The 26,275-nt window shown below is 44.3% G+C and overlaps 1 protein-coding gene across 2 annotated transcripts in view; it reads right to left on the bottom strand.

Moving 5' to 3' along the window:
• lsm12b (LSM12 homolog b) overlaps positions 1-11,411 on the bottom strand; it is a 41,047-nt gene extending 29,636 nt beyond the window's left edge. For both annotated transcript variants that reach the window (XM_070864017.1, XM_070864018.1), the window contains exons 1-2: positions 11,255-11,411; positions 5,801-5,934 (exon numbers count right to left, since the gene is read on the bottom strand). In XM_070864017.1, the coding sequence (XP_070720118.1) occupies positions 5,801-5,934; positions 11,255-11,375 (255 nt within the window). In that variant the 5' untranslated portion in view covers positions 11,376-11,411. The remainder of the gene's footprint in view (positions 1-5,800; positions 5,935-11,254) is intronic.
• Between the last annotated feature and the right edge of the window lie 14,864 nt (positions 11,412-26,275).

Genomic DNA, 26,275 nt, shown 5'->3' on the forward strand with positions numbered 1-26,275 from the left:
GGTTCTTTTGCCAATCACTTTAAATGTGTGCCCTCCAGTTCTCAACCCTTCTGCCAATGGGAACAGTTTCTCTCTATCAACTCTGTTGAGACCCTCATGATTTTGAACACCTCTATCAAATCTCCTCTCAACCTTCTCTGGTCAAAAGGAGAACAACCCCAGCTTCTCCAGTCTATCAACGTAACTGAAGTCCGTCATTCCTGGAATCATTCTCATAAATCTTTCCATATCTTCTCCAAGGCTTTCACATCCTTCCAAAAGTGTGGTGACTAAATTGGACACAGTACTCCAGTTGGGGCCGAACCAGTGTTTTATACATTATCATATTTCCCACACTTTTGTACTCTTATAATCTCTATTTATGAAGTCCAGGATCCCAAATGCTTTATTAACCGCTTTCTCAACCTGTCCTACCACCTTCAACGATTTGTGCACACATACCCCCAGGTCTCTCTTTTCGTGCACCCCTTAGTTTTGTCCTCTTCTCATTCTTTCTACCAAAATATATCACACTTTTCTGCGTTAAATTTCACCTGCCATGTATCCGCCCATTCCACCAGCCTGTATATGTCCTCTTGGAGTCTATCACTATCTTCCTCACTGTTCACTATACTTCCCAAGTTTTATGTCATCTGCAAATTTTGAAATTGTGCCCTGTATACCCACGTCCAAGTCATTAATATATATCAAGAAAAGCAGTGGTCCTAGAACTGACCCCTGGGGAACACCACACTCTACATTAGTTGAAGCCCCGGCACTGATCCCTGTGGCACCCCACTAGTTACAGTTTGCCAATCTGAAAATGACCCATTTATCCTGACTCTCTGCTTTCTGTTAGTTAGCCAATCCTCTATCCACGCTAATATATTATTTCCAGCCCAGTGAGCTCTTATCTTGTGCAGTAACCTTTTATGTGGCACCTTATCAAATGTTTTCTGGAAATCCAAAAACACAACATCTACTGGTTTCCCTTTATCCACACTGCTCGTTACATCCTCAAAGAACTCAAGCAAATTTATCAAAACATGATTTCCCCTTCATAAAACCATGCGGACTCTGCTTGACTAAATTATGATTTTCTAAATGTCCTGCTACTACTTCCTTAATGATGGACTCCAGCATTTTCCCAATGACAGATTTTAGGCTAACTGGTCTATATTTCCTGCTTTCTGTCTCCCTCCTTTCTTAAATAGGGGTGTTACATTTGCAGTTTTCCAGTCCGCTGGGACCTCTCCAGAATTCAGGGAATTTTGGTAGATTACAACCAATGCACCCACTATCTCTACAGCCACCTCTTTTAAGACCCTAGGATGCAGGCCATCAGGTGCAGGGGACTTGTCCACCTTTATTCCCATTAGTTTGGCTAGTACTATTTCTCTAGTGATAGTTTTAAGTTTCCCCCGCCCCCAATCACCCCTTGATTATCAATTATTGTGATGCTTTTAGTGTCTTCTACCGTGAAGACCGATACAAAATATTTGTTCAAAGTCTCTGCCATTTCCCTGTTTCCCATTAATTCCCCAGTCTCATCCTAAGGGACCAACATTTACTTTAGCTACTCGTTTCCTTTTTATATACCTGTAGAAGCTCTTACTGTCTGTTTTTTATATTTCTTGCTAGTTTACTCTCATAAGCTATCTTCTCTATCATTTTTTAGTCGTCCTTTGCCGGTTACTAAAAATTGCCCAATGCTCTGGCCTTCTACTGTTCTTCACAACATTGTATGCCTTTGTTTTCAATTTGATACCATCCTTTACTTCCTTAGTTTGCCACAGATGGTTCATCCTGCTCAGTCTTTTTTTTCCCCCTCACTGGAATATATCTTTGCTGTGAGTTATGGAATATTTCCTTAAATGTTTGCCACTGCTTTTCTACAGTTTTATCTTTTAATATATTTTTCCAGTCCCCTTTAACACCTTTGTAATTACCTTTATTTTCATTCAGGACACTAGTTTGAGATCTAGCTTTCTCGCCCTCAAACTGAAATTGAAATTCTATCATGCTATGATCACTCTTCCCCAGAGGATCCTTCACTACAAGATCATTAAATGAATCCAGACTCATTACACATTACCTGATTTAAAATAGTCTGCTCCTTGGTTGGTTCCACAATGTATTGTTCCAAGAGACCATCCCACATACACTCTTCCTCCAGGCTACCTTTGCCAATTTGATTTGCCCAAATCAATAAGATTAAAATCGCCCACGATTATAGAAACATCGAAATTTACAGCACAGAAGGAGGCCATTCCGGCCCATCGTGTCTGCGCCGGCCGACAAAGAGCCACACGGTCCTTGATCAGCAGCCCTAAAGGTTACATATAAACCTATGAACAATGACGGAAAGGCAAAGAGCATCCAGCCCAACCAATCCGCCTCACCACAACTGCGACACCCCTTATACTAAAACATTCTACACTCCACCCCAACCGGATCTCCTGGGAGAGGCAAAAGCCAGATTAAAAACCCAGGCCAATTTAGGGAGAAAAAAATCTGGGACAATTCCTCGCTGACCAGGAGATCACCTTGGCCTTATTCTATTCCCTGCAATACTTACCATTATATCTGCTCCGTCCAACAAAAGGTCATGCAGTCTAATTCCAATTACCAGCTCTAGGTCTGTAACTCTGCAGGTTGCTGCACTTCAAGTGCCCATCCAACCATCTCTTAAAAGTGGTGAGGGTTTCTGCATCCACCACTCTTCCAGGCAGCGAGTTCCGAATCACCACAACCCTCTGCATAAAGAAGCCCCCCCTCAAATCCCCTCTAAACCTTCCACCAACCACCTTAAAACTATGCCCCCTAGTAATAGACCCCTCCACCAATGGAAGTAGACCCTTACTATCCACTATGTCCAGGCCCCTCAATATTTTGTACACCTCAACCTCTCCTCTCAACCTCCTCTGTTCCAATGAGAACAAACCCAGCCTATCCAATTTGTCCTAATTATTGCCATACCTTTCTTACAAGCCTCTATTAGTTATTGATTTATACTCTATCCTACAGTGTGGCTACTGTTGAGGCTTGTAGACCACTCCCACCAGTGACTTCCTACCCTTATTATTTCTTATCTCCCGTCTTCTGAGCCAATATCATTTCTCACTACTGCACTGATCTCATCCCTTATTAACAGAGCTACCCCACCTCCTTTCCGCCTACCCTTACGAAATGGCAAATACCCCTGAATATTCAATTCCCATCCTTGGTCACCTTGCAACCACGTCTCTGTAATGGCAATCAGGTCATACCCATTTATTTCTACTTGTACCAATTTTGTTACGAATGCTGCGTGCGTTCAGATATAGAGCTTTTAATTTTGTCTTGTGTATACGCTCTGTCCCTTCCTGTCACACTCTGGTTATCATGACCCCTATTGCTACCCTGCATTTTTGCCTTCTCCTTTCTCTTTTTACATTTCTGCTCAAGGGATCCCTCCTCTCTTTGCTCCCGCCCCCCCACCCCACTGTTCCTGATTACTGTTTCTAAAAGCTTCCCCACTAGCAAAGTTAAACTGTATGTTTATCTTTACACCCTTTTTTGAACAATGGTGTAACATTAGCAATTCTCCAGTCCTCTGGCACCACCTCTGTATCTGTGGAAGATTGGAATATTATGGTCAGTACCTCTGCGATTTCCACCCTCAATTCCCTCAGCATCCTAGGATGCATCCAATCCGCTCCTAGGTGATGTATCTACATTAAGTACAGCCCGCCTTTCTAATACCTCTTTAATCAATTTTTATCCTATCAAGGGTCTCCACTACCTCATCCTTCACCTTGTCTATGGCAGTATCTTCTTCCTTGGTGAAGACAGATGCAAAGTACTCGTTTAGTACCTCAGCCATACCCTCTGCTTCCATGCATAGGCCTCCTAATCAGTCTCACCCCTCCTCTTATTTATATGCCGATTCTCTATAGAATAAATTGCATTTAAATAATATTTGAAAATCAGTTTCTCGTCTGTGCTGAAATGATCTTAACCATAGAAGCTGTGCAATACAACTGACAAATGTCCCCTGGCTAGGAGAGAGGTGGTGAACAAACCAAAAGCTCTTACTCCTGTTTTACTGATTGCTGCAGAAGTGTTCATGTAGATGCAAGCCAAGAAAGGGCAAGATGAATGTGGGAGAACATGGGAAACAAAGGTTTGGGAATGGGCAGATTATGCAGCAAATGCAATTTAACATAAATAGGAAAATAGCACATTTTGGGGAAATGAGAATTGAACTATATCATAAATCGTAAAATTCTCAATGGAGTGGAGAACAGAATAATAAGTACAAATTCTACTATTTCAGTTGATTTGTCAACTTATTTAAATGTTCAAAATTAAGGAAGGGTTTGCGAGCGTAAATAGTGAAGAATTGCTTTGAACGGTTAAAATTTTCCATGCAAAGGTTTATTTAAATATGGAATCCTAGTCACTCAACACTTGAGAAATATGAAAAAAGAACAGGGGAGTGGGATTTCAGTAGAGCTAAAATGGGCTAAATGAACACCTGTGCTGAAATTTCTGCAAGATATTCATGGGCAGTATAGCTCAGTGTCACAGTACATAATAAATTTATCTAGAACCATCAGCAGAAGGACAGGATCACCAAATTCACCTACTTCCATAGCATATGGTTAAGCAAAATAATGCGTTGGTTTCGGCTCAGAGAGTGGGGCTGCATTACTGGAAGTTAAAAACTGCACTGTCCCTGGAATCGATTATAATAGAAAGTCATACTAAATTTGCTGTGGTAGGATCCAAAGATTACCTCCTTCGTTCCTCCGAAAGAAATGAAGAAAAGCATACATCGCATTACAAAACAGTCAAATGCCAAACTCACCACTATTATTTGGGGTGTAACCCATAATGTAACACATGCCATAAACAATTAGGCAACTATTTGAAACAAAAATAGTTTTGCCAGACAGGTGCCTGTTTTTAACTAGCCATCCAGCAGCCAATTTATGCAATGTGACATTCTATGACAGTTTTCATGCGTATGAAATTATATTTCAAAATATTTTTCAGCATGATGGTGTGTACTTAGTTAAATTTATAATAGTTTTTGCTGCACTTTATGCAGGTGGTAAAAAAAAAAAAGGCCCAAATTTTGGAAAATTAGTTTCACTTCCCCAATAGTTCAGTTGATCCAGTGAGTAGATGATAGTATCGACCAAGATGGCCCCAAGTTCAATTCCAGATCTGTGCTGAATTAGCAGTTCCCAACCAAAGTGGCAGTAGGGGCACTACAGTGGAATAAAGAATGAAAAACAGCTAGGGCTCCTACTCTTGATTGCTATTTAGCAATTGATCGCACATTCCTGGAATTTATTGCAAATTTGAATTATCTTTATGGATGGAACTAGGATGAAAATGTAACTGTCATAGCCTTTAAGGAAATCTTCCACTTAAGTGGCACTGCAGCTCTAAACAAAGTTAAAATATAGGTTTTGTACAACATACAGCATCAATGGCAGATACATTAATGGGAATAATCAAATAAAATTATCATAGTATCAGCTTACACATATTCTGTAACTGCCAATCACCCAACAAAATTCATGTAGAATTCACTACCAACATCAAAGAGAACTGCTAAGTCAAATTGAAGCCATCCACGGAGAAACATATTCCCTCAGGGATATAATGAGAAAAAAATACTGTAGACTGTTTGAATTTTTTTTTTTAAATGCACAGCATGAGCAAAAGCCTTATTCTTCTCTTTAGCCCCTCCTTCCCGAAGTAAAATTAATTTATTCAAAAATATCAGCGGAAATATATAGCATTTTTCTCAGGTTAAGATTCTTACCTTGTTAACATTCAGTGAAGCTAAGGGTGGTGGAGTTTCTGTGCGATCATTAATTGTTTTAACATCCGAAACATAAGCTAAATTAATCAGTAGAACATCGTTGTGGTTGGGCTTCCCACTGGAGGAGGGACATTCTTTAAGAAAATTGTTAAGGAACACAATGAATGAATGGTAAATCCTCTGAGTATATGCACTGCATCTCCCTTGCTATACTTCAATATAAAAAGGCATTAATTGAAAGATATAGTTCCATGAGGCACGTCAACATTGTAATACAAGAAACATATATTCCTTCAAACCTATTGACAAATCTTTCAACTGAAAGTCACAAGTGCCTCAAAGACTACTTAAGCTTGGTTACCGTACCCCCCCCAAAAAATCAACATACAACACTTATGATTTGCCAGTTAGACAAGTTACTTTCATATAGTAAACACTGAGATCACCTTTACATTCAAGACTGATAAGAGGTTATGGTGCTAAAGTATTAGTTAAGCTAAGAGATAGCCAACGTATTCTGCACACATACATCATGCACAACTGCAAAATCTTTTTTTAAAAAGTAACATTATTTTAAAGTAGCATTATTCAGAGTTTCCAAATTAATTTTAATATTTAATGTGACTTTTTTAGTACATTAGTGATACTGGAATCTTCTGTCAATATGATCTGCACATGTTGCTGGTTAAGATTTCTACAAGTTAGCAACTTTAGCCATAATAAATTGTCAGGAGTCAAAAGTTTATACGTATTGCACACAAAATTCTCATTCAAATCTTTTTTTTAACGTGAGTCACCCACAGAATACAGAAGTCAGTGTACAGTTGACTCTCACCAGCATGGCCAGATCAGACCAGACCAATTTTCATCGCTGTCAAGTTCCTGAACTCTGCTTAATACCTTCCCATGATTAGGGTAAATCTTGTGCAGACACAGCACATCCGGTAACTTTTTATACTTACCATTTGTAATGTGATTTATTGCTCAAGTACTGTAATTTTGTAAAATTACAATACGTAACCACACGTAAATGGGGTTCCTGCTGCACTTCCAGCAAAGTTACAGCGGCAGAGCAGGAGCAGCTCCAAGGAAATTCCCGGCCTGTGACTTTAACTCTGGACACTCAGGACAATGTACTTCTTAGCATAACACTTCAGTATTCAACTGAACGTCGACATGGTCAACAGATGCCATTAGCTATAAAAAGCTGCCAGAATTAAAAATCCTTTTTATTTGTCTATACACACAGATGAATGCCCATCATGTCGGCACAAACATTAATTTTCAGATGGCAAAATGCTAAAGGCACGAGCCCACTTACACCTTACTCTCACAGGCATACTTTGCATGTTCTAGGATTAGCTCACTCTCTGTTCTAGCTCTTTTTACTTTCTCCTACCACATTTCCAAGGCAAAATCATAGTCACTCTGGGGCAAGGTATTTAAGAAATCTTTCCTGTAATGAAGAGGTTAGGCATGCTCTACCTTCCACAATACCAATCTTGCCTTCCATCACCTGAATAAATGGACCACCGCTTGCCAGCTGGAGGCTTGGAACAGAGGCAATAAGCTACAGGGCATAAAATGTCAAATAAAATCCTTTAGTGACCAAACCACACATCCAACAAGAGCATCAACAGACGATTAAACATACACGGGGCCAGGGAGGAGATTTTCAGATTTTAAAATATGCTAAAGCTATAGACTCTTCAAATTATTTACAACTTCAGGAAATGAAGTTGCACTAAGTACACTGACCTATGAAAAGATGGAAGGTAGTGTGACATTTATAAGTCGTTGCAACAAACGTCTGCCCACTTCTCTGATTTTTAGTTGGCTATTTGGAATTTACCCAAGTATTTCAGACAGCAGTTTTCATATATTCCCCACATTATTTGGCGCCAAGAAACTTTTTTCAACACATTCTGTGCCCTGACAAAGCCTGTTCAGTCTAGGAGCAAGTAAACTACATTTTATATCAATCAGCTTGGAAGCAGAAGTAGACAGCACTCCCAGCACCTACTCATTTAAGGGCAGCTAAAACACACCTTGCCTGTATGCTCAAAATCAATTAAGAGTGGCATTCAAACTCAATTCTCTTGTCAAGTGTACAGGACTCCATCACTATGCCTAGCCCTCTGTTCATTTTTTGTAACAGACTAGTTCGTTACCTGAAAATTAGCACGATATTAAAAGGTTACCCGTCTTAAAAGTCAAATGGAACCTTGTAAGATCATCATACTGCACCGTGAGAATCAATAAAGGGCAATTGTGGACTCAGCCTGACCCAGTAATCCTAAAATGTTTCTTGCATCCCCCTCAAATTAAAAAAATGTTAAGGTCTTCTATTATCTGGTCATTATCATATTGCTGTTTGTGGGAGCTTGCTGCTTGTTGGTGCGCAAATTGGCTGCTGCATTTCCTACATTACAACAGTGACTACACTCCAAAAAGTACTGCATTGGCTGTAAAGCGCTTGGAGACGTTGGGTGGTCGTGAAAGGCGCTATATAAATTCAAGTCTTTCTTTCTATATAACTACAATTCATTACAGTAGATGAATTGGAGTTAATTCTAGACCAATATTGCAGAAAATATATGCGATCAATTCACGATAAGCAACCATATTTAATTTCTAAATTTATTATCCAATTATCTTAGTCAGGACTGAAAAGTTATCCATCCCACTAATATGTAATATGTTGCTTTAAAGCAGTAACTACTCCAACATGTATATAGATCTTTTTGAACAAACTTCAATGCTAATACATCGATGTACCATATTGCAATGTGTGCTAACAGCTCAATTAATGCTAAAATTAAATTCAAAATATGTATTCAAGAAAAAAAAAATCTATTTTGCACATGCATTCAAGGGAATACAAATGGTTGCCCAGGAACAGTAGTAGGCCATTCAGCCTCTCGAGTCTGTCCCATCATTCTATTAGTCAATGGCTGATCTGCACCCAAACTCTAGCTGCATTTGCCTAGATACCCATATCTTAATAAAAATCTGTCAATCGAAGTTTTGAAAATTTCAATTGACCTACCTTCCACAACCATTTTTTGAGGGAGGGTGGGGAAGAGAAAGAGCTCCAGATTTCCACTACCCTTTAAGAAAAAGTGTTTCCCAATTTCACTCCTGAAAGGCCTAGCTCTAATTTGGATTACGCCCCCTTGTTCTGGATTTCTCACCAGAGGAAATAGTTTATCTGAATATACCATATTGAATCCCATTATCACTATAAACACCGCAATCAGATCACCGCTCAATCTTTTAAACTCTATGGAAATTTTAAAGACTTGTATTTATATAGCACCTTTCAGTCTCTGGAAGGTCCCAAACCACTTCACAGCCAATGAAGTGTAGTTAATCATTTAAGCCCTGGTATCATTCTGGTGAATTTGTGCTGTATCCACCCTCATAGGCCAATATACCCTTCCCGAGGTGCAATTCAAAACTCAACGCAGCATTCCAGATGGGATCAGAAGTCCTAGCCTCGCCCTTTCTAAAAAAAAAGTTATAAATCAAAGACTCAGCTGAATACCCAAGCGCTAAGTAAACACAATCCTTAGGATAGCTCCAATCAGCTTCACCTTGCTGGCAATTACAGAAGAAAATATCAAACCTTATTTGGCAAATTGGGCAATAGTTGCTTCTACCAATATGCCACAAAAGCCTGCCATAAACGCCATTCCTTTGCCACTGAATCCACCCACTGCCCAGCCATTATCTCAAGCTGAACCAAACTCTTTGCAACCTCGACATCCTGTTTGACCTCTAACTGCGCTTCCTACCCTATATCCTTGCAATCACAAAGACCGCCTACTTCCACCTCCATATCACTCATGTCCAACCCTGCCTCAGCCCATCTGCTGCGGATGCCCTCATCCATGCCTGTTACCTATAGGCTCGACCATTACAATCCACTCCTAGCCAGTGTCCCATCTTCAACTCATCCAAAACTCTGCTGCTCATATCCTAACTCACACCAAGTCCTGATCACTCATCACCCCTGTGCTTACTGACAAACACTGGTTCCTGGGCCGGCAACACCTCGATTTTAAAATTCTCATCCCCATGTTCAAATCCCTCTATGGCCTAACCCTTCTCCATCTCTGTAACCTCCTCCAGCCCTACACCTCTCTGAGAACCCTGCGTTCCTCCAACTCTTTGACCACTTGTGCATCCCTCACTTCCTTTGCCCTAACAGTGACCGTGCCATCAGCCGTCTAGGAATTATGCTCTGGAATTCCCTCCCTAAACTGCTCGTATTCCTCCTTTAAGATGCTCCTTAAACCTACCTTTTTCACTAAGCTTTTGGTCACCTGTTGTAATATCTCGGTGTCAATTTTTGTCTGCATAGCTCCAAGGGACATTTTACTGCATTAAAAGGCACCATGTAAACAAAAGTGGCTATTTTTCAAAGTGTGAATAATGTTATATACTCCTTAAATTTAGATCTACAAGATTTAAAAATGCAAATTCAAAATTCCTATACTATAATACCAACAGTCATAGCATGTTAATAACTATAGTATAGACTAATGTAGCAAAATATCAAATTTAATGAAATTTTAATATTGTTTAAAATCTGCATTTTAAAGCATAATAATATTGAAGCATGCATATTATCAGAAAGCAGTTTCGCCGATCTGAAACAGCAGCTTTACTAGCGTGAGCCGCAAGGAAAACTTCCACCGACGTAAAATATGCTGAAAAACCTTCATATCTCTCCCCCCGGGGCAAGCAAATTAATGGCACGTCGATCCATCTTTTACTAGTTTCAATTTCCTTCAGGAATATGAAGATCGTTGGTTTATTCTGCGGCATTCGGTGGGTTAGCTGTCTGGCGGAACTTAATAGCACACAGAAACCAAGACGGCGGACTCAAGCTTTGCCCTACCCATGGTAACCACATAAGCAGCTAGCCACACTTACTCAGATACAGCCTCACCACACAGAGGTACCCCAATGGCCAGGATTTTTTTAAATATAAGGATTACGATCGATTGAGCCCTGCCATCGCCAATCGGACGTTGGAATTCAGTGCCACATAAAGGATTTTTCATACAATGAGCATCCAGCAAGGCCATGATGTAACCAGCGAACTGCCAAATAGTGTACATTCAGCCTCACCTTGTGCCAAATAATACACCAACAACTATAAAATGAAAGCCTACATCCAGATTCCCATACTGATCGATCGTGATATTTAATTGCAAGCTTATATTGATCGGGTCAAATGCAACAACGCGCCTGCTAGCAATTATTCCGTCTCTAGTTATTGGCAAAGAGGGCACTGGCGAGCTGTGCGCACGCGCGGATCCACTATCTGGCAGGACACCGGTGAAAGGCTGCGGGATCCCGACCGAAGCTAGGCCTTGACTGACTGACTTACACATCCACTCCCGCGCCTCGCCGCCAGCGCCGCGCCCTCTCAACAAAGGATACTTAAAGTTAACATCTTGGATTGGTAATCGAAGGCGACCACCTCTCCGTGCAGCTGCTGGCCCAGGCACGTCAGGCAGGAAACCTGGCTCCCCACACTGAAGTATTCTCCCGGAGCAGCCATCTTGTTACTGCCGGGCCAGCAGCGCTTTCCCAGCAGCCTTTGTGCGGGCCTGAGCATGCGCGCGGCGGCGCTGTCAATCAAGCGAGAAAGGGGGCGGGGCGGGGCGAGAAGAACGACTTGTGCTCAAGGGTCTGCCGTGCTGGTCAGAAAGCAAAATAAGTAGCTCGGCCTCAGACAAACAGTGGTGATATTCCAACACACATGTCCGAACAGGTCGTAGATTTAATTGCATTAAGCCTCTTCAAAGCTGAAATACCAAGTTACTGTAGAAGTACCAAGGTTTTGAAACAGCATTACTGGAGAGAAAGACTTGCATTTATATAGCGTCTTTCACGACCTCAGAATGTCCCGAAATGCTTCACAGCCATTGTAAAGTACTTTGGAAGTATAGTCACTGTTGTAATGCAGGAAAACATCCGAGCCAGGGTGTCCCTGGAGATGGAGCACGCATTGTCCACCGGCTTTCTGCGAGAGGTGGGCACCAGAGGGACTGGAGTGCATCATCAGCCCCGGCAACCAAATTTTAATTTGAATCATTATTGTTAAAAGTGAATTTGTTTAAATTGTTGGTTTTAGTGCCCCTTTAGAGGCATTTGATTTACAGGTACAACCAAAATAGTTGTAATGCAGGAAACGCCAAATTATGCACAAAAAGCTCCCACAAGCAGCAATGTAATAAGGACCAGATAATTTGTTTTTAATGATGTTGGTGGAGGGATAAATGTTGACCAGGACACCAGAACTCCCCAGCTCTTCTTCAAAATAGTTCCATGGGATCTTTTACGTTCACTTGAGACCAAAAGATGTACCTGCAACAGTGTACCACTCCCTCAATACTGGAGTGTCAGTCTAGATTATGTGCTCAAATTTATGAATTAAGATTTGAACAACCTTTAGGCTCACAGACAAGAGTGCATTACCTGAGCATTAACAGTTTTCCGTCCCTCCAACTTTCATTGTGCTCATATTTAATCCAAACGCTTGTTCATGTTACCTAAACTCTACATTGTACAACTAAAACTGAAATATTTATTTATCATATATACATTTATTATTTTATCTTGTTGAATTTCCTGCTGTTTGCAAACCTTTACAATTATGCCTTACATAATGCAAAAAGGAAATCTTCTTTAGAGACATAATACTTGACAGAAGTTCGTTAAACAATCATTATAAAAGCACACCATAATTAATCTTGTGCATTCTAGAACTGCTTTGGATAAATAAGGTTTGCAACAGCAGGAAATTGAACCAAAGAGATAAAGAAATAGCTCAATTTTAATTGTACAATGTATAGTTTAGGTAAAATAAACAAGAGTTTGGATTAAATATGAACACAATGAAAGTTGGAGGGAGAGAAAAATGCAAGTTTTAAAGCATTTCCCCTCTGGTAATTCAAGAACTAACAGACACTACAACATCCTCTTGTGATGTAACCACACAGCCTCCTTTACATTTATTAAAAAACACTTACTTAAGGTGGAGGCTCACTACATCAGTATACATGTTTATTCACTAACATACAAAAAAGGCTTTGTATTTCCTAGAAACAGCAGAGAAAATTAAGCCAAAGAAACGCCTGTTAATCTTGTTTATACCATGTGGTGTGATAAGCTCTTTCAAAGCTATTGGCTCAGAAAAATAGTATTAATCATTTTTTTAGCTAACCAAACTTCATAGGTTTAACAAATTTTATTAATGCACATTGTTACATACAATAAAGGAATGCAATGAAAAAAATGTATGCTTACTCCCCAGTGCATCAGTAGATAAATACACCATCAAGAAAGATTTCCTATGTGCATTATGTATAGCATAATTGTAAAAGCGTTGATAAAGAACATGGCCTGGAATTTCCTGCATATTTGCACAATGCATGGCCTAAAAGATCGAGGAATTTTGGCCTTAACTGAGTTATGCATGTGAGAATCTGGGGAAGAGATAGCAGAGCCATTACTACACATTTAAGAATGTTAGAAAAAGGTGTAGTTCCAGAGGACTGTCGGATGGCTAACGTAATACAGTATCTATATTTAACAAGGGAGATAGAACATGTCCATGGATCTATAAACCAGTCAGCTTAACATCGGTGATAGAAAAAATAATGGAATCCCAACTAAAGGAGAAAATAGAAGAACATCTAGAAACCAAAAATATAATAATGAATAGTCAGCATGGATTTCAAAAGGGAAAGTCTTGCTTGACCAATCTCATTGCATTTGTTCAAGAGGTAACAGAGAGTAGACAAGGGTAATGCAGTCGATGTTGTTATGCTCAAAAAAAAAAGTTATGTAACTGAGTACTGTAGACATGAGTAAGTGTGACCTTAGCTCCTTTATTCAAATTCCAGAGTGCTGGTACAGCATGGGAGGCCTGCTTATATACAGTGCTCCCAAGGGATGCTGGGATCCCTTGAGACTCCAACAGGTATGCCCTCTGGTGGCGGTATGATACAGGTTATCTAGGGTTGCATACATAACTCCCTCCCAAAGTCAATAGTACACTTATTTACAGGGTGAGACGATCTGGGGCTTTTCGCTTCTTTGTCGATCGTCTTGGTACAAATGTAGGTGTGGGTGAGTTGGTTGGTTCTTCGCTGGGCTGCTGGGCAGCTGGCCTTGCTGGGCTGCTGGGGATAGTAAGTTAAGCTTCGTGGCCAACCGTGATGTCGGTTGCCACTTGTGTGTGTGTTGGAGGGTCGAAGTTGGTGGTTTCCTCTTTGGGTTGCTCGTGGCTGTTTGTGAATCACACTTTGGTTTGGTCCAAATGCTTTCTGCAAGTTAGTCCATTCGCAAGTTTGACCTGAAACACCCTACTCCCTTCTTTGGCAATGACAGTGCCAGCAAGCCATTTGGGACCATGTCCATAGTTGAGTACAAATACAGGGTCATTAACTTCAATATCGCGTGACAAGTTTACGCGATCATGGTACATGCTTTGTTGTTGCCGCCTGCCTTCGACGTGATCATGGAGATCAGGGTGGACAAGAGAGAACCTTGTTTTGAGCGCCCTTTTCATGAGCAGCTCGGCTGGGGGAACCCTGGTGAGCGACTGTGGTCTGGTGCGGTAGTTGAGCAGGACTCAGGACAGGCGGGTCTGCAGGTAGCCTTCTGACACACGATTCAAGCTTTGCTTGATGGTTTGGACTGCCCGTTCTGCCTGGGCGTTGGATGCGGGCTTGAACGGGGCAGATACGATGTGCTTGATCCCATTGCGGGTCATGAATTCCTTGAATTCAGCACTGGTGAAGCATGGCCCATTGTCGCTGATAAGGACATCAGGCAGGTCGTGAGTGGCGAACATGGCTCGTAGGCTTTCGATGGTGGCAGTGGACGTGCTTACAGACATTACTACACACTCAATCCATTTTGAATAAGCATCCACAACAACCAAAAATATTTTGCCTAGAAACGGGCCCGCAAAGTCAACGTGGATCCTAGACCACAGTTTGGAGGGCCATGACCACAAATTTAGCGGTGTCTCTCTGGGTGCATTGCTCAGTTGAGAGCAAGTGTTGCATTGGCGCATCACATGATTCCAAATCTGAGTCGATGCCGGGCCACCACACATGAAATCTGGCTATAGCTTTCATCATTACTATGCCTAGGTGGGTACTGTATAGGTCACATATGAACGTTTCCCTGCCTTTCTTAGGCAAAACCACGCAATTGCCCCACAAAAGACAGTCCGCCTGTATGGACATTTCGTCTTTGCGCCGCAGGAACGGCTTGATCTCTTCATGCATCTCCACTGGGACGCTACACCAGCTCCCATGGAGGACACAGTTTTTTTTTTGCAAGGGACAGTAAAGGATCCTAGCTGGTCCAGGTCCTGATCTGGCGGGCCATAACGGGTGACTTTTCATTTTCAAATGCATCCATCAGCAAGAACAAATCTGCAGGCTGTGCCATTTCCACCTGGTGGTGGGCAATGGTAGCCGACTGAGAGCATCAGCATAGTTCTCTGTGCCTGGTCTGTGGCGGATTACATAGCTATATGCAGACAGCGCGAGTGCCCATCTTTGGATGTGGGCAGAGGCATTGGTATTAATCCCTTTGCTCTCTGAGAATAGCGATATGAGCGGCTTATGGTCAGTTTCTAACTCAAACTTGAGACGAAACAGATACTGGTGCATTTTATTTACCCAGTGAACGCATGCCAGAGCTTCTTTTTTTCAATCATACTGTCGGCCATTTCGGCCTTGGACAAACTCCGAGGAGGCGACTGGTTGCAATGTTCGCGATTCGTTTGCTTCTTGTAACACAAACCTGACCCCGTACGAAGACGCATCGCAAGCCAGCACTAAACGTTTACATGGGTTAGACAGAACAAGCAGTTTGTTGGAACATAACAGATTTCTGGCTTTCTCAAAAGCAGCCTCTTGTGATTTCCCCCATATCCAGTCATCTCCCTTGCGTAACAGCACATGTAGGGGTTCTAGCAAGGTGCTTAACCCGGGTAGGAAATTACTGAAATAGTTAAGCAGTCCCAGGAACAACCGCAGCTCCGTCACGTTCTGTGGTCTCGGTGCATTCTTGATGGCCTCCGTTTTGGCGTCAGTGGGTCTGATGCCGTCTGTTACAATTCTTCTCCCTGAGAACTCGACCTCTGGCACCAGGAAAAAACACTTCGAGCATTTCAACCTGAGTCCCACGCGATTTAGCGACTTAGAACCTCTTCCAGGTTCTTCAAGTGTTCGATGGTGTCCAGACCCATGACCAGTATGTCGTCCTGGAAAACCACGGTGCATGGAACCAACTTTAGCAGGCTCTCCATGTTCCTTTGAAAGATTGCCGCAGCCGATCGAATCCCAAACGGGCATCTATTATGCCTGTGGTGAGACCTTTCGAAGATTCCGCCAGCTCCTGCGTCATGTGGGCCAAGGTCAGGTCCAACTTGGTGAACATCTTTCCTCCAGCCAGGATTGCAAATAGGTCATCTGCCTTGCGTAGCAGGTACTGGTCCTGTAGTGAAAAATGGTTAAATCGTTACTTTATAGTCCCCATAACATCTGACCGTGCCATCGCCTTTGAGAACCGGAACAATTGGACTGGCCCACACGTTAAACTCCACCGGCGTGGTGATGCCTTCTCACTGCAGCCTGTCCAGCTCAATTTCCACTTTCTCTCGTAATATATATGGCACCGCCCGTGCCTTGTGGTGAATGGATCGTGTACCGGGAACCAAGTGGATCTGCACCTTCGCCGCCGAGAAACTTCTGATGCCTGGCTCAAACAACGATGGGAACTTGCTCAGAACCTGGGCACCTGAGGCGTGGGCAACAGACGAAAGCGCTCGGATGTCGTCCCAGTTCCAGCGGATTTTTTCCAACCAGCTTCCGCCAAACAGTGTGGGACCGGCTCCTGGTACATTCCATAGTGGGAGTTCGTGCACTGCTCCATCATAGGAGACTTTTACTGCTGCGCTGCCAATAACAGGGATCAGCTCTTTAGTGTAAGTTCTTAGCTTGGTATGAATGGGGCTAAGCTTGAGCCTGTATGCCATGTTGCACCACATCCTGTCGAAGGTCTTTTTGCTCACGATAGACTGACTGGCACCCGTGTCCAGTTCCATGGATACTGGAATTCCATCCAGTTCGACTTTTAGCATGATCGGTGGACATTTCGTGGTAAAGGTGTATGCCCCATACACTTCTGCCTCCTCGGTTCGAGTCTCTAGTTCAGCCTGATCCGCCATGGATTGATCCTCCTCTGCAGCATGGTGGTTTGCAGGGTTTGCAGCTCGTCTGCACATTCGCTGGGGGTGTCCCATTGTTCCACAGCCTTTGTATACATAGTGTTTGAAACGGCATTGATGGGCTCGATGATCACCTCCGCAGCACCAACAAGGTGTTAACTGCCTTGCTTTAACGTTTGATGGCGGACTCTGGGTCATCTGAGGTCATGCAGCTGCAGGCGTGTACGTTCTGTCATATGCATTCCTGCCTGAAAACGCGTTACTTTGTGTAAGGTACTTGCCGAAACCTCTTTATGCTGCCAAATTTGTTTGGTGTTATCGCTGGTGGACATAAATGCCTGAGCTATCGTTATGGCTTTGTTCAGGTTCGGTGTTTCAACAGTCAATAGTTTGCGAAGGATAACCTCATGGCCAATGCCAAGCACAAAGAAGTCTCTTAGCATTTGCTCCAGGAATCCACCAAATTCGCAATGTCCTGCAAGGCGCCTTAGTTCGGCGACGTAGCTCGCCACTTCCTGGCCTTCAGTCTGTTGACATGTATAAAATTGATACCTTGCCATCAGAACGTGCTCCTTCGGATTTAGGTGCTCCCGGACCAGCATACACAGTTCTTCATATGATTTGGTTGTTGGTTTTACTGGAGCTAGAAGATTGTTCATGAGGCCATAGGTTGTTGCCCCACAGACGGTGAAGAGGATCGGCCTTCGTTTGGCAGCATTCTCGTCCCCTTCCAGCTCGTTGGCCATGAAGTATTGGTCGAGTCGCCCCACGAAGGCCTCCCAATCATCCCCTTCTGAGAATTTCTCCAGGATAACAACAGTTCTCTGCATTTTCGCGCGATTGCTCGTTATCTCATCGCAAGTTGTTATGTTCATATAAAAGTAATGTAACTGAGTACTGTAGACATGAGTAAGTGTGACCTTAGCTCCTTTATTCAAACTCCAGAGTGCTGGTACAGCATGGGAGGCCTGCTTATATACAGTGCTCCCAAGGGATACTGGGATGCCCTCTGATGGCGGTATGATACTGGCAGACAGGAAGCAAAGAGTAGGAATAAATGGGTCCTTTTCAGAATGGCAGGCAGTGACTAGTGGGATGCCGCAGGGTTCAGTGCTGGGACCCCAGCTATTTACAATGATTTAGACAAAGGAAATGAATGTAATATCTCCAAGTTTGCAGATGACACGAAGCTGGGTGACAGTGCGAGCTGCGAGGAGGATGCTAGGAGGCTGCAGGGGGACTTGGACAGGTTAGGTGAATGGGCAAATGCATGGCAGATGCAGTATAACGTGGATAGTGTGAGGTTATCCACTTTGGTGGAAAAAACAGGAAGGCAGATTATTATCTGAATGGTGACAGATTAGTAAAAGGGCAGGTGCAACGAGACCTGGGTGCCATAGTACATCAGTCATTGAAGGTAGGCATGCAGGTACAGCAGGCAATAAAGATAAACAAATGGCATGTTGGCCTTCATAGCGAGGGGATTTGCGTATTGGAGTAGGGAGGTCATACTGCAGTTGTACAGGGCCTTGGTGAGACTACACCTTGAGTATTGTGTGCAATTTTGGTCTCCTAATCTGAGGAAGGACATTCTTGCTATTGAGGGAGTGCAGCGAAGGTTCACCAGACTGATTCTCAGGGTGGCAGGACTGACATATGAAGAAAGACTGGATCGACGAGGCTTATATTCACTGGAATTTAGAAGAATGAGAAGGGATTTTATAGAAACATAAAATTCTGACGGGATTGGACAGGTGAGATGCAGGAAGAATGTTCCCAATGTTGGGGAAGTCCAGAACCAGGGGTCACAGTCTAAGGATAAGGGGTAAAGCCATTTAGGACTGAGATGAGGAGGAACTTCCTCACTCAGAGAATTGTGGACCTGTGGAATTCTCTATCACAGAAAGCTGTTGAGGCCAGTTCGTTAGATATATTCAAAAAGGAGTTAGATGTGGCCCTTACGGCTAAGGGATCAAGGGGTATGGAGAGAAAGCAGGAATGGGGTACTGAAGTTGCATGATCAGCCATGATCATATTGAATGGTGGTGCAGGCTCGAAAGGCCGAATGGCCTACCCTTGCACCTATTTTCTATTTTTCTATGTTACCTCGGGTTGCATACATAACAGATGTAATTTATCTAACTTTGCAAAAGGCCTTCGATAAGGTACCACATAATAGACTAATGAATAAATGCGGAATCATGGGACAAGTAGTAGAATGGATAACTAGTTGGCTTCAAGACAGAAAGCAGAGAGTAGGAGTAAAGAGTAGCTATTCAGAGTGGGAGAAGGTGGGAAGTGATTTTTAAAATTATGAAAAGTTTTGATAGAGTAAATACAATAAGAGTGTTTCTGTTGTGTATCTGTAAAGCATGCACTCCCATGTTCTGCCACCAGGGAGCGCATCCCCTGAAGTTCCAAGGGATCCCAGCATCCCTTGGGAGCACTGTATATAAGCCGGCCTGTTCCTCACTCTGGAGTGTCTTAATAAAGACTGAGGTCACTGTTACTTTAACCTCCCTGTGTGCAGTCTCATCTGTGTTAGGAACACAATAGTTTCCACTTGTGGGGAAGAGCATAACTAGAGGCCATCAATATAAGATAATCACCAATAAATCAAATAGGGAATTCAGAAGAAACTTCTTTGACAGAGTGGTGAGAATGTGGAACTCGCTAACACAGGGAGTGGTTGAAGTGAATAGTTTTGATACATTTAGGGCGAAGCTAGACAAGCACGAGGGAGAAGGAGACGGTTATGCTGATCGAAATAGATGAGGAAAGTCAGGAGGATGTTTAAGTGGAGCATAAATGGCAGCACGGACTTTTTGGGCCAAATGGCCTGTTTCTGTTCTGTGTATCCTATGTAAATCTATTTATAATAGTCCATTTTTTGCGACAGTCTCATCGACCCCTCTGCCCAAACGCATCTCCACCCATAAATTGGGCGATTCCCCGAGTTTCCTGCGATTGTGCTTGTTCGGAGGATCTCCTCAAATTACGTCAGATTTTCAGGCGACAGGCACCCATAATCACCTGAAGTCATCTTCATAGGCAGTCCCTCGAAGCGAGGATGACTTGCTTCCATACCAAAAAGGGATGAGTTCACAGGTGTTTCAATGTTCCAGATCCCGAACTAATATTCCAGATCCCAAATTACATCTTGAAGGGTGGAAGATGCCTATGCGTGGATTTTTTTTAACGTGTGGTGGCCGTTGCACACCAGCCACTACATGGGCTTGACAGAGCTAGGTCTTAGTCCAGTGGCCAGGAATAACCAAGCTGACTGGAGACCAGCTCTGCTGCACAGACCGAGCGCGCACACATATCGCAGTGTGGGCTGGCCCGTGCTACTCCTGGGCCCTTGCCTCCTCTGAGCCCCAAACTCACGCCTCGCCTGGGCCCCGGTCACTTCCCTCTACAAACTCTTGCCGCTCCTGCATGCCTCCTGCTGTGCCTGCCCGCACTGCAATCCGCGACCTGGCTTCGCAGCCATCGCCCTCCTGCAGCAGCACGCGCTGCTCCCTGCAGTGGTATGCTGCCGCACGCTGCTTCCTCCAATGGCCCCGGCCTGCTGATGGTCTTGCAGGCCAGGACCGCGTCGATTTCCGGGCCGGGCCTGAAGTAGGTGCAAATCAGCTGATTGTTTGTTACTTGCAGGAAGCCACTCCACATTTGATTTTAGAAATAAAAGTGGCGCTTTTGCTGTCGCTACTCCTGATTTATATTACATAGAATTTACAGCGCAAATACAGGCCATTCGGCCCAACTAGTGTTTATGCTCCACACGAGCCTGTACCCACCATACTATAACGGAGGAGGAGGAACAGAAGAGAACATGAGACAGAAGGCCCAAAGAGTGCAGTACCACAAACAGAGACAGCCTCCTGTACGCAAGTACGTGGACGAGAGAACGTGTCGGCCTTGACTGACGTTCCAGGAAATGTCCGAGGAGCTGACTGTGGGACGGCTGCATTTTACAAAGGAGACCATTGGTCGACTGTGTGACTTGCTCAGAGATAATAGAAACATAGAAACATAGAAAATAGATGCAGGAGTAGGCCATTCGGCCCTTCTAGCCTGCACCGCCATTCAATGAGTTCATGGCTGAACATGAAACTTCAGTACCCCATTCCTGCTTTCTCACCATACCCCTTGATTCCCCTAGTAGTAAGGACTTCATCTAACTCCTTTTTGAATATATTTAGTGAATTGGCCTCAACAACTTTCTGTGGTAGAGAATTCCACAGGTTCACCACTCTCTGGGTGAAGAAATTCCTCCTCATCTCAGTCCTAAATGGCTTCCCCCTTATCCTTAGACTGTGTCCCCTGGTTCTGGACTTCCCCAACATTGGGAACATTCTTCCTGCATCTAACCTGTCTAACCCCGTCAGAATTTTAAACGTTTCTATGAGGTCCCCTCTCATTCTTCTGAACTCCAGTGAATACAAGCCCAGTTGATCCAGTCTTTCTTGATAGGTCAGTCCCGCCATCCCGGGAATCAGTCTGGTGAACCTTCGCTGCACTCCCTCAATAACAAGAATGTCCTTCCTCAGGTTAGGAGACCAAAACTGTACACAATACTCCAGGTGTGGCCTCACCAAGGCCCTGTACAATTGTAGCAACACCTCCCTGCCCTTGTACTCAAATCCCCTCGCTATGAAGGCCAACATGCCATTTGCTTTCTTAACCGCCTGCTGTACCTGCATGCCAACCTTCAATGACTGATGTACCATGACACCCAGGTCTCGTTGCACCTCTCCTTTTCCTAATCTGTCACCATTCAGATAATAGTCTGTCTCTCTGTTTTTACCACCAAAGTGGATAACCTCACATTTATCCACATTATACTTCATCTGCCATGCATTTGCCCACTCACCTAACCTATCCAAGTCGCTCTGCAGCCTCATAGAATCCTCCTTGCAGCTCACACTGCCACCCAACTTAGTGTCATCCGCAAATTTGGAGATACTACATTTAATCCCCTCGTCTAAATCATTAATGTACAATGGTCCACATGCAGCAGAGTCTTAACTGTAGAAATAAAGATGACCACGGCCCTCAATGTTTATGGGTCTGGATCCTTCCGGCATCCCCAGGAGACCTGTTCTTCCTCCTCCTCCTCCTCCTCCTCCTCCTCCTCCTCCTCCATTATAGTAGGGTGGGAACAGGCTCGTGCGGAACATGTACACAGGCATAGACCATTCGGCAGGTAACTGATTTCCTGTTCCATAGGGCTGGGGAGTTCATTACATTTGGACAGTCCGCACTGGAGCAAAGACACCAATGTTTCTATGGAATGGCTGGCTTCCCCAGAGTGCTGGGTGCGATCGACGGAATGCACGTGGCAAGGAAGGCTTCCCTTCAGAACCCGCAAAGTTACATGAACAGAAAGAGTACCACTCCCTCAATGTCCAAGTGAATTGCGACTCCCGGTCGCTCACCCTGCATGTGAATGACCAGTAACCCTGGTGCCTGACTGAGTTGCATTTATTGTGCAACTCAGTCACCACATGCAGGCTTGAAGATGGTGCCCCAGTGGAAGGATGTATAATTGGTGACAAGACTTACCTCCTTCTGCTGTGGCTGGTAACGCCTTTTTGCATCTCACAATCAAGTACATGCGTCCACCAGGCAGATCGTTGAGAAGACCATCAGGGTACTGAGGAGAGCTGCTTCAGGTGCTTGGTCTGGGGGTGTCCTCCAATATTACCCAGAGAGGGTAGCGACGATTGTCGTTACGTTCGACACTCTGCACAACTAATCCATAACAGAAGGTCATACCGGGAAAGGAGCCAACTGAAGCAGAAGATCCTGTGCTGCGAGAGCAGGAGCTGGAGCCAAGGGATGTGGCACGTACATAGAAGGCATCAATTGCACTGAGGGGGCAGGGCTGTGGCACAGACCTTTACCCAATGAGCGCCCCGCAGAGGTCACAACCAGATCATCAGACACAGCTCTCTTTAACAACAAAAACTTATATTTATATAGCACCTTTAACATAGTAAAATGTCCCAAGGTGCTTCACGGGAGCGTTATCACAAACAAAATTTGACACCGAGCCACATAAGGAGGTATGAGGGCAGATAACCAAAAGCTTGGTCAAAGAGGTAGGTTTTAATGAGCGCTTTTAAGGAGCGTCTTAAAGGAGGAAAAAGAGGTAGCGTGGCGGAGAGGTTTAGGGAGGGAATACCAGAGCTTCGGGCCTTGGCAACTGAAGGCATGACCGCCAAGTTTGTAACGATTAAATTCGATGATGCTTGCGAGACCCGAATTAGAGGAATGCAGATATCAAAGAGTGTTTTATTACAAAAATGTTTCAGAACTTTAAGTACAAATTGTTACAAATAAATACAAATGTTGACTGAAAAAATTAATCTACACATAGAAATTTCAGAAAAATTAAAAAACCGAGAAACATACTTTAAATACAAGTGTTTTATTGCAATGTTAGAAATTTGAACAACTATTTACAAGAATATACCTTTAATCAATAATAATAAATGTTACAACCATTGGAAACCTGAGAGCAACCCACGTAAACTTTAGAAATTGTTGCAGCATTGGCAAACTTCGTAAAATTTAGCAGCAATAACACGTCAAAAACAACAAGCGGGACAAGCGTTCCCTCCATCCCGACAAAGGAGGAGAAAGAAAAGGTAGTGAGACAGAAATGAAATTACCCCTACTCCCTCGGAACCCCACTTGCCCCGGTGCCGAGTCGAGCCCTTCGGCCAGGTGCTCCCTTGCGCCGTCTCCCAGTAAACTCGGCACCGAAACATGGGGCAAGGTGGAAAAATGCCGGGTTGGTGAGTCATAGGCCTGTTGGCGCTCCATGCTGATGGCTGTATTTTCCTGGACCAGGCCTGCTGCTGCCTGAATCCCAAGATTGAGATCCAAAACTACCTTGTGCAGTTGGAAGGCCGGAGCCCAGGCTGGCACTGCAGCCGAGAGTGATAGTAGCTGTTGTGTATCTGTAAAGCATGCACTCCCATGTTCCGCCACCAGGGAGCGCATCACCTGAAGTCCCAAGGGATGCTGGGATCCCTTGGGAGCACTGTATATAAGCCGTCCCCGAAGGCCTGTTGCTCACTCTGGAGTGTCTTAATAAAGACAATAACTAGGAACACAATAACTGGCGACGAATATACGAATCCAACGCAAAGACGCAGCAAACTGTGGGCATCCTGGAGAAGTTCTCGGAGGGTGAGGACTGTTAAGCCTATGTCGAATGGCTAGACCAGTACTTTGTGGCCAACGAGCTGGACGGAGAAGGAAGCGCTGCAAAAAGGAGAGCGGTCCTCCTCACGGTCTGCGGGGCACTGACCTACAGCCTCATGAAGAATCTTCTGGCTCCGGTGAAACCCACAGATAAGTCATATGAGCAGCTGTGTACACTGGTTCGGGAGCATCTTAACCCGAGGGAGACCGTGCTGATGGCGAGGTATCGGTTCTACACGTGCCAGCGATCTGAAGGTCAGGAAGTGGCAAGCTACGTCGCCGAGCTAAGGTGACTTGCAGGACAATGTGAGTTTGATGGCGACTTGGAGCAGATGCTCAGAGACTTTTTTGTACTGGGCATTGGCCACGAGACCAGCCTACGAAAACTTTTGACTGTAGAGACACTGACCCTCAGCAAGGCCACTGCGATAGCACAGGCGTTTATGTCCACCAGTGATAACACCAAACAAATCTCTCAGCACACAAGTGCTAGCAATGTTCATAAATTAACTGGAACTGTATCTGCGAGCAGAAATGGACAGGGCAGAAACCACGAGTCTGCAACTGCCAGCAGCCCTCAGGTGACCCAGATGACTCAGAGTCCGCAACAAAGGATGAATGCAAGGCAATTGACACCTTGTTGGCGTTGTGGAGGTTTCCATTCAGCCTATTCATGCCACTTCAAAGCGTATGTTTACAAGAGCTGTGGAACAATGGGACACCTCCAACGAGCTTGCAGATGAGCTGCAAGCTCTGCAAAACCTGCTAACCACCACGTGGCAGAGGAAGCTCAGTCCATGGTGGATCAAAGCAATTTTGAGCCGGAGAAAGAGGAGGCAGATGCTGAAGTACACGGGGTGCACACATTTTCGACGAAATGCCCACCTATAATGCTAAATGGAAAATTGAATGGCTTACCCATAGCCATGGAACTGGACACTGGCGCTAGCCAATCCATCATGAGTAAAAAGATGTTTGAGAGACTGTGGTGCAACAAGGCACTCAGACCAGTCCTGAGCCCCATCCACACAAAACTGAGAACGTACACCAAAGAGCTCATCACTGTCTGGGCAGTGCCATCGTCAAGGTCACCTACGAGGGTACGGTGCATGAACTGCCACTCTGGATTGTCCCAGGCGATGGCCCCACACTGCTTGGAAGGAACTGGCTGGGAAAAATCCGCTGGAACTGGGATGACATCCGAGCACTATCATGTCGATGAGGCCTCATGTACCCAGGTACTCTGAACAAATTTCCTTCCCTTTTTGAGCCAGGCATTGGAAACTTTTCCGGGGCGAAGGTGCGGATCCATTTGGTCCCAGAGGCACGACCCATTCATCACAAGGCGCGAGCGGTACCTCACATGATGAGGGAGAGAGTGGAAATCAAGCTGGACAGGCTGCAACGCAAGGACATCATCTCCCCAGTGGAATTCAGCACGTGGGCCAGCCCGATTGTTCCAGTACTCAAAAGTGATGGCACGGTCAGGATTTACGGCGATTATAAAGTAATGATTAATCGTTTCTTGCTACAGGACCAATACCCACTATCTAAGGCAGACAACCTATTTGCGACGCTGGCAGGAGGCAAGACGTTCACCAAGCTCGACCTGACTTCGGCCTACATAACGCAGGAGCTGGAGGAGTCTTCGAAGGGCCTCACCTGCATCAACACGCACAAGGGACTGTTCATCTACAACAGATGCCCGTTTGGAATTCGGTCGGCTGCAGCGATCTTCCAGAGAAACATGGAGAACCTACTCAAGTCGGCACCACGCATGGTTATTTTACAGGACGACATATTGGTCACAGGTCGGGACACCGTCGAGCACCTACAAAACCTGCAGGAGGTGGTCCTCGAGCGACTGGATCGCGTAGGGCTGCAGCTGAAGAGGTCGAAATGCGTCTTCATGGCAACAGAAGTGGAGTTTTTGGGGAGAAAGATCGCGGCGGACAGCATTCGGCCCACAGACGCCGACAGAGGCT

This window comes from Pristiophorus japonicus, chromosome 21 (genome assembly GCF_044704955.1).
Source record: "Pristiophorus japonicus isolate sPriJap1 chromosome 21, sPriJap1.hap1, whole genome shotgun sequence".
In the NCBI taxonomy this organism is placed as follows: Eukaryota; Metazoa; Chordata; class Chondrichthyes; family Pristiophoridae; genus Pristiophorus; species Pristiophorus japonicus.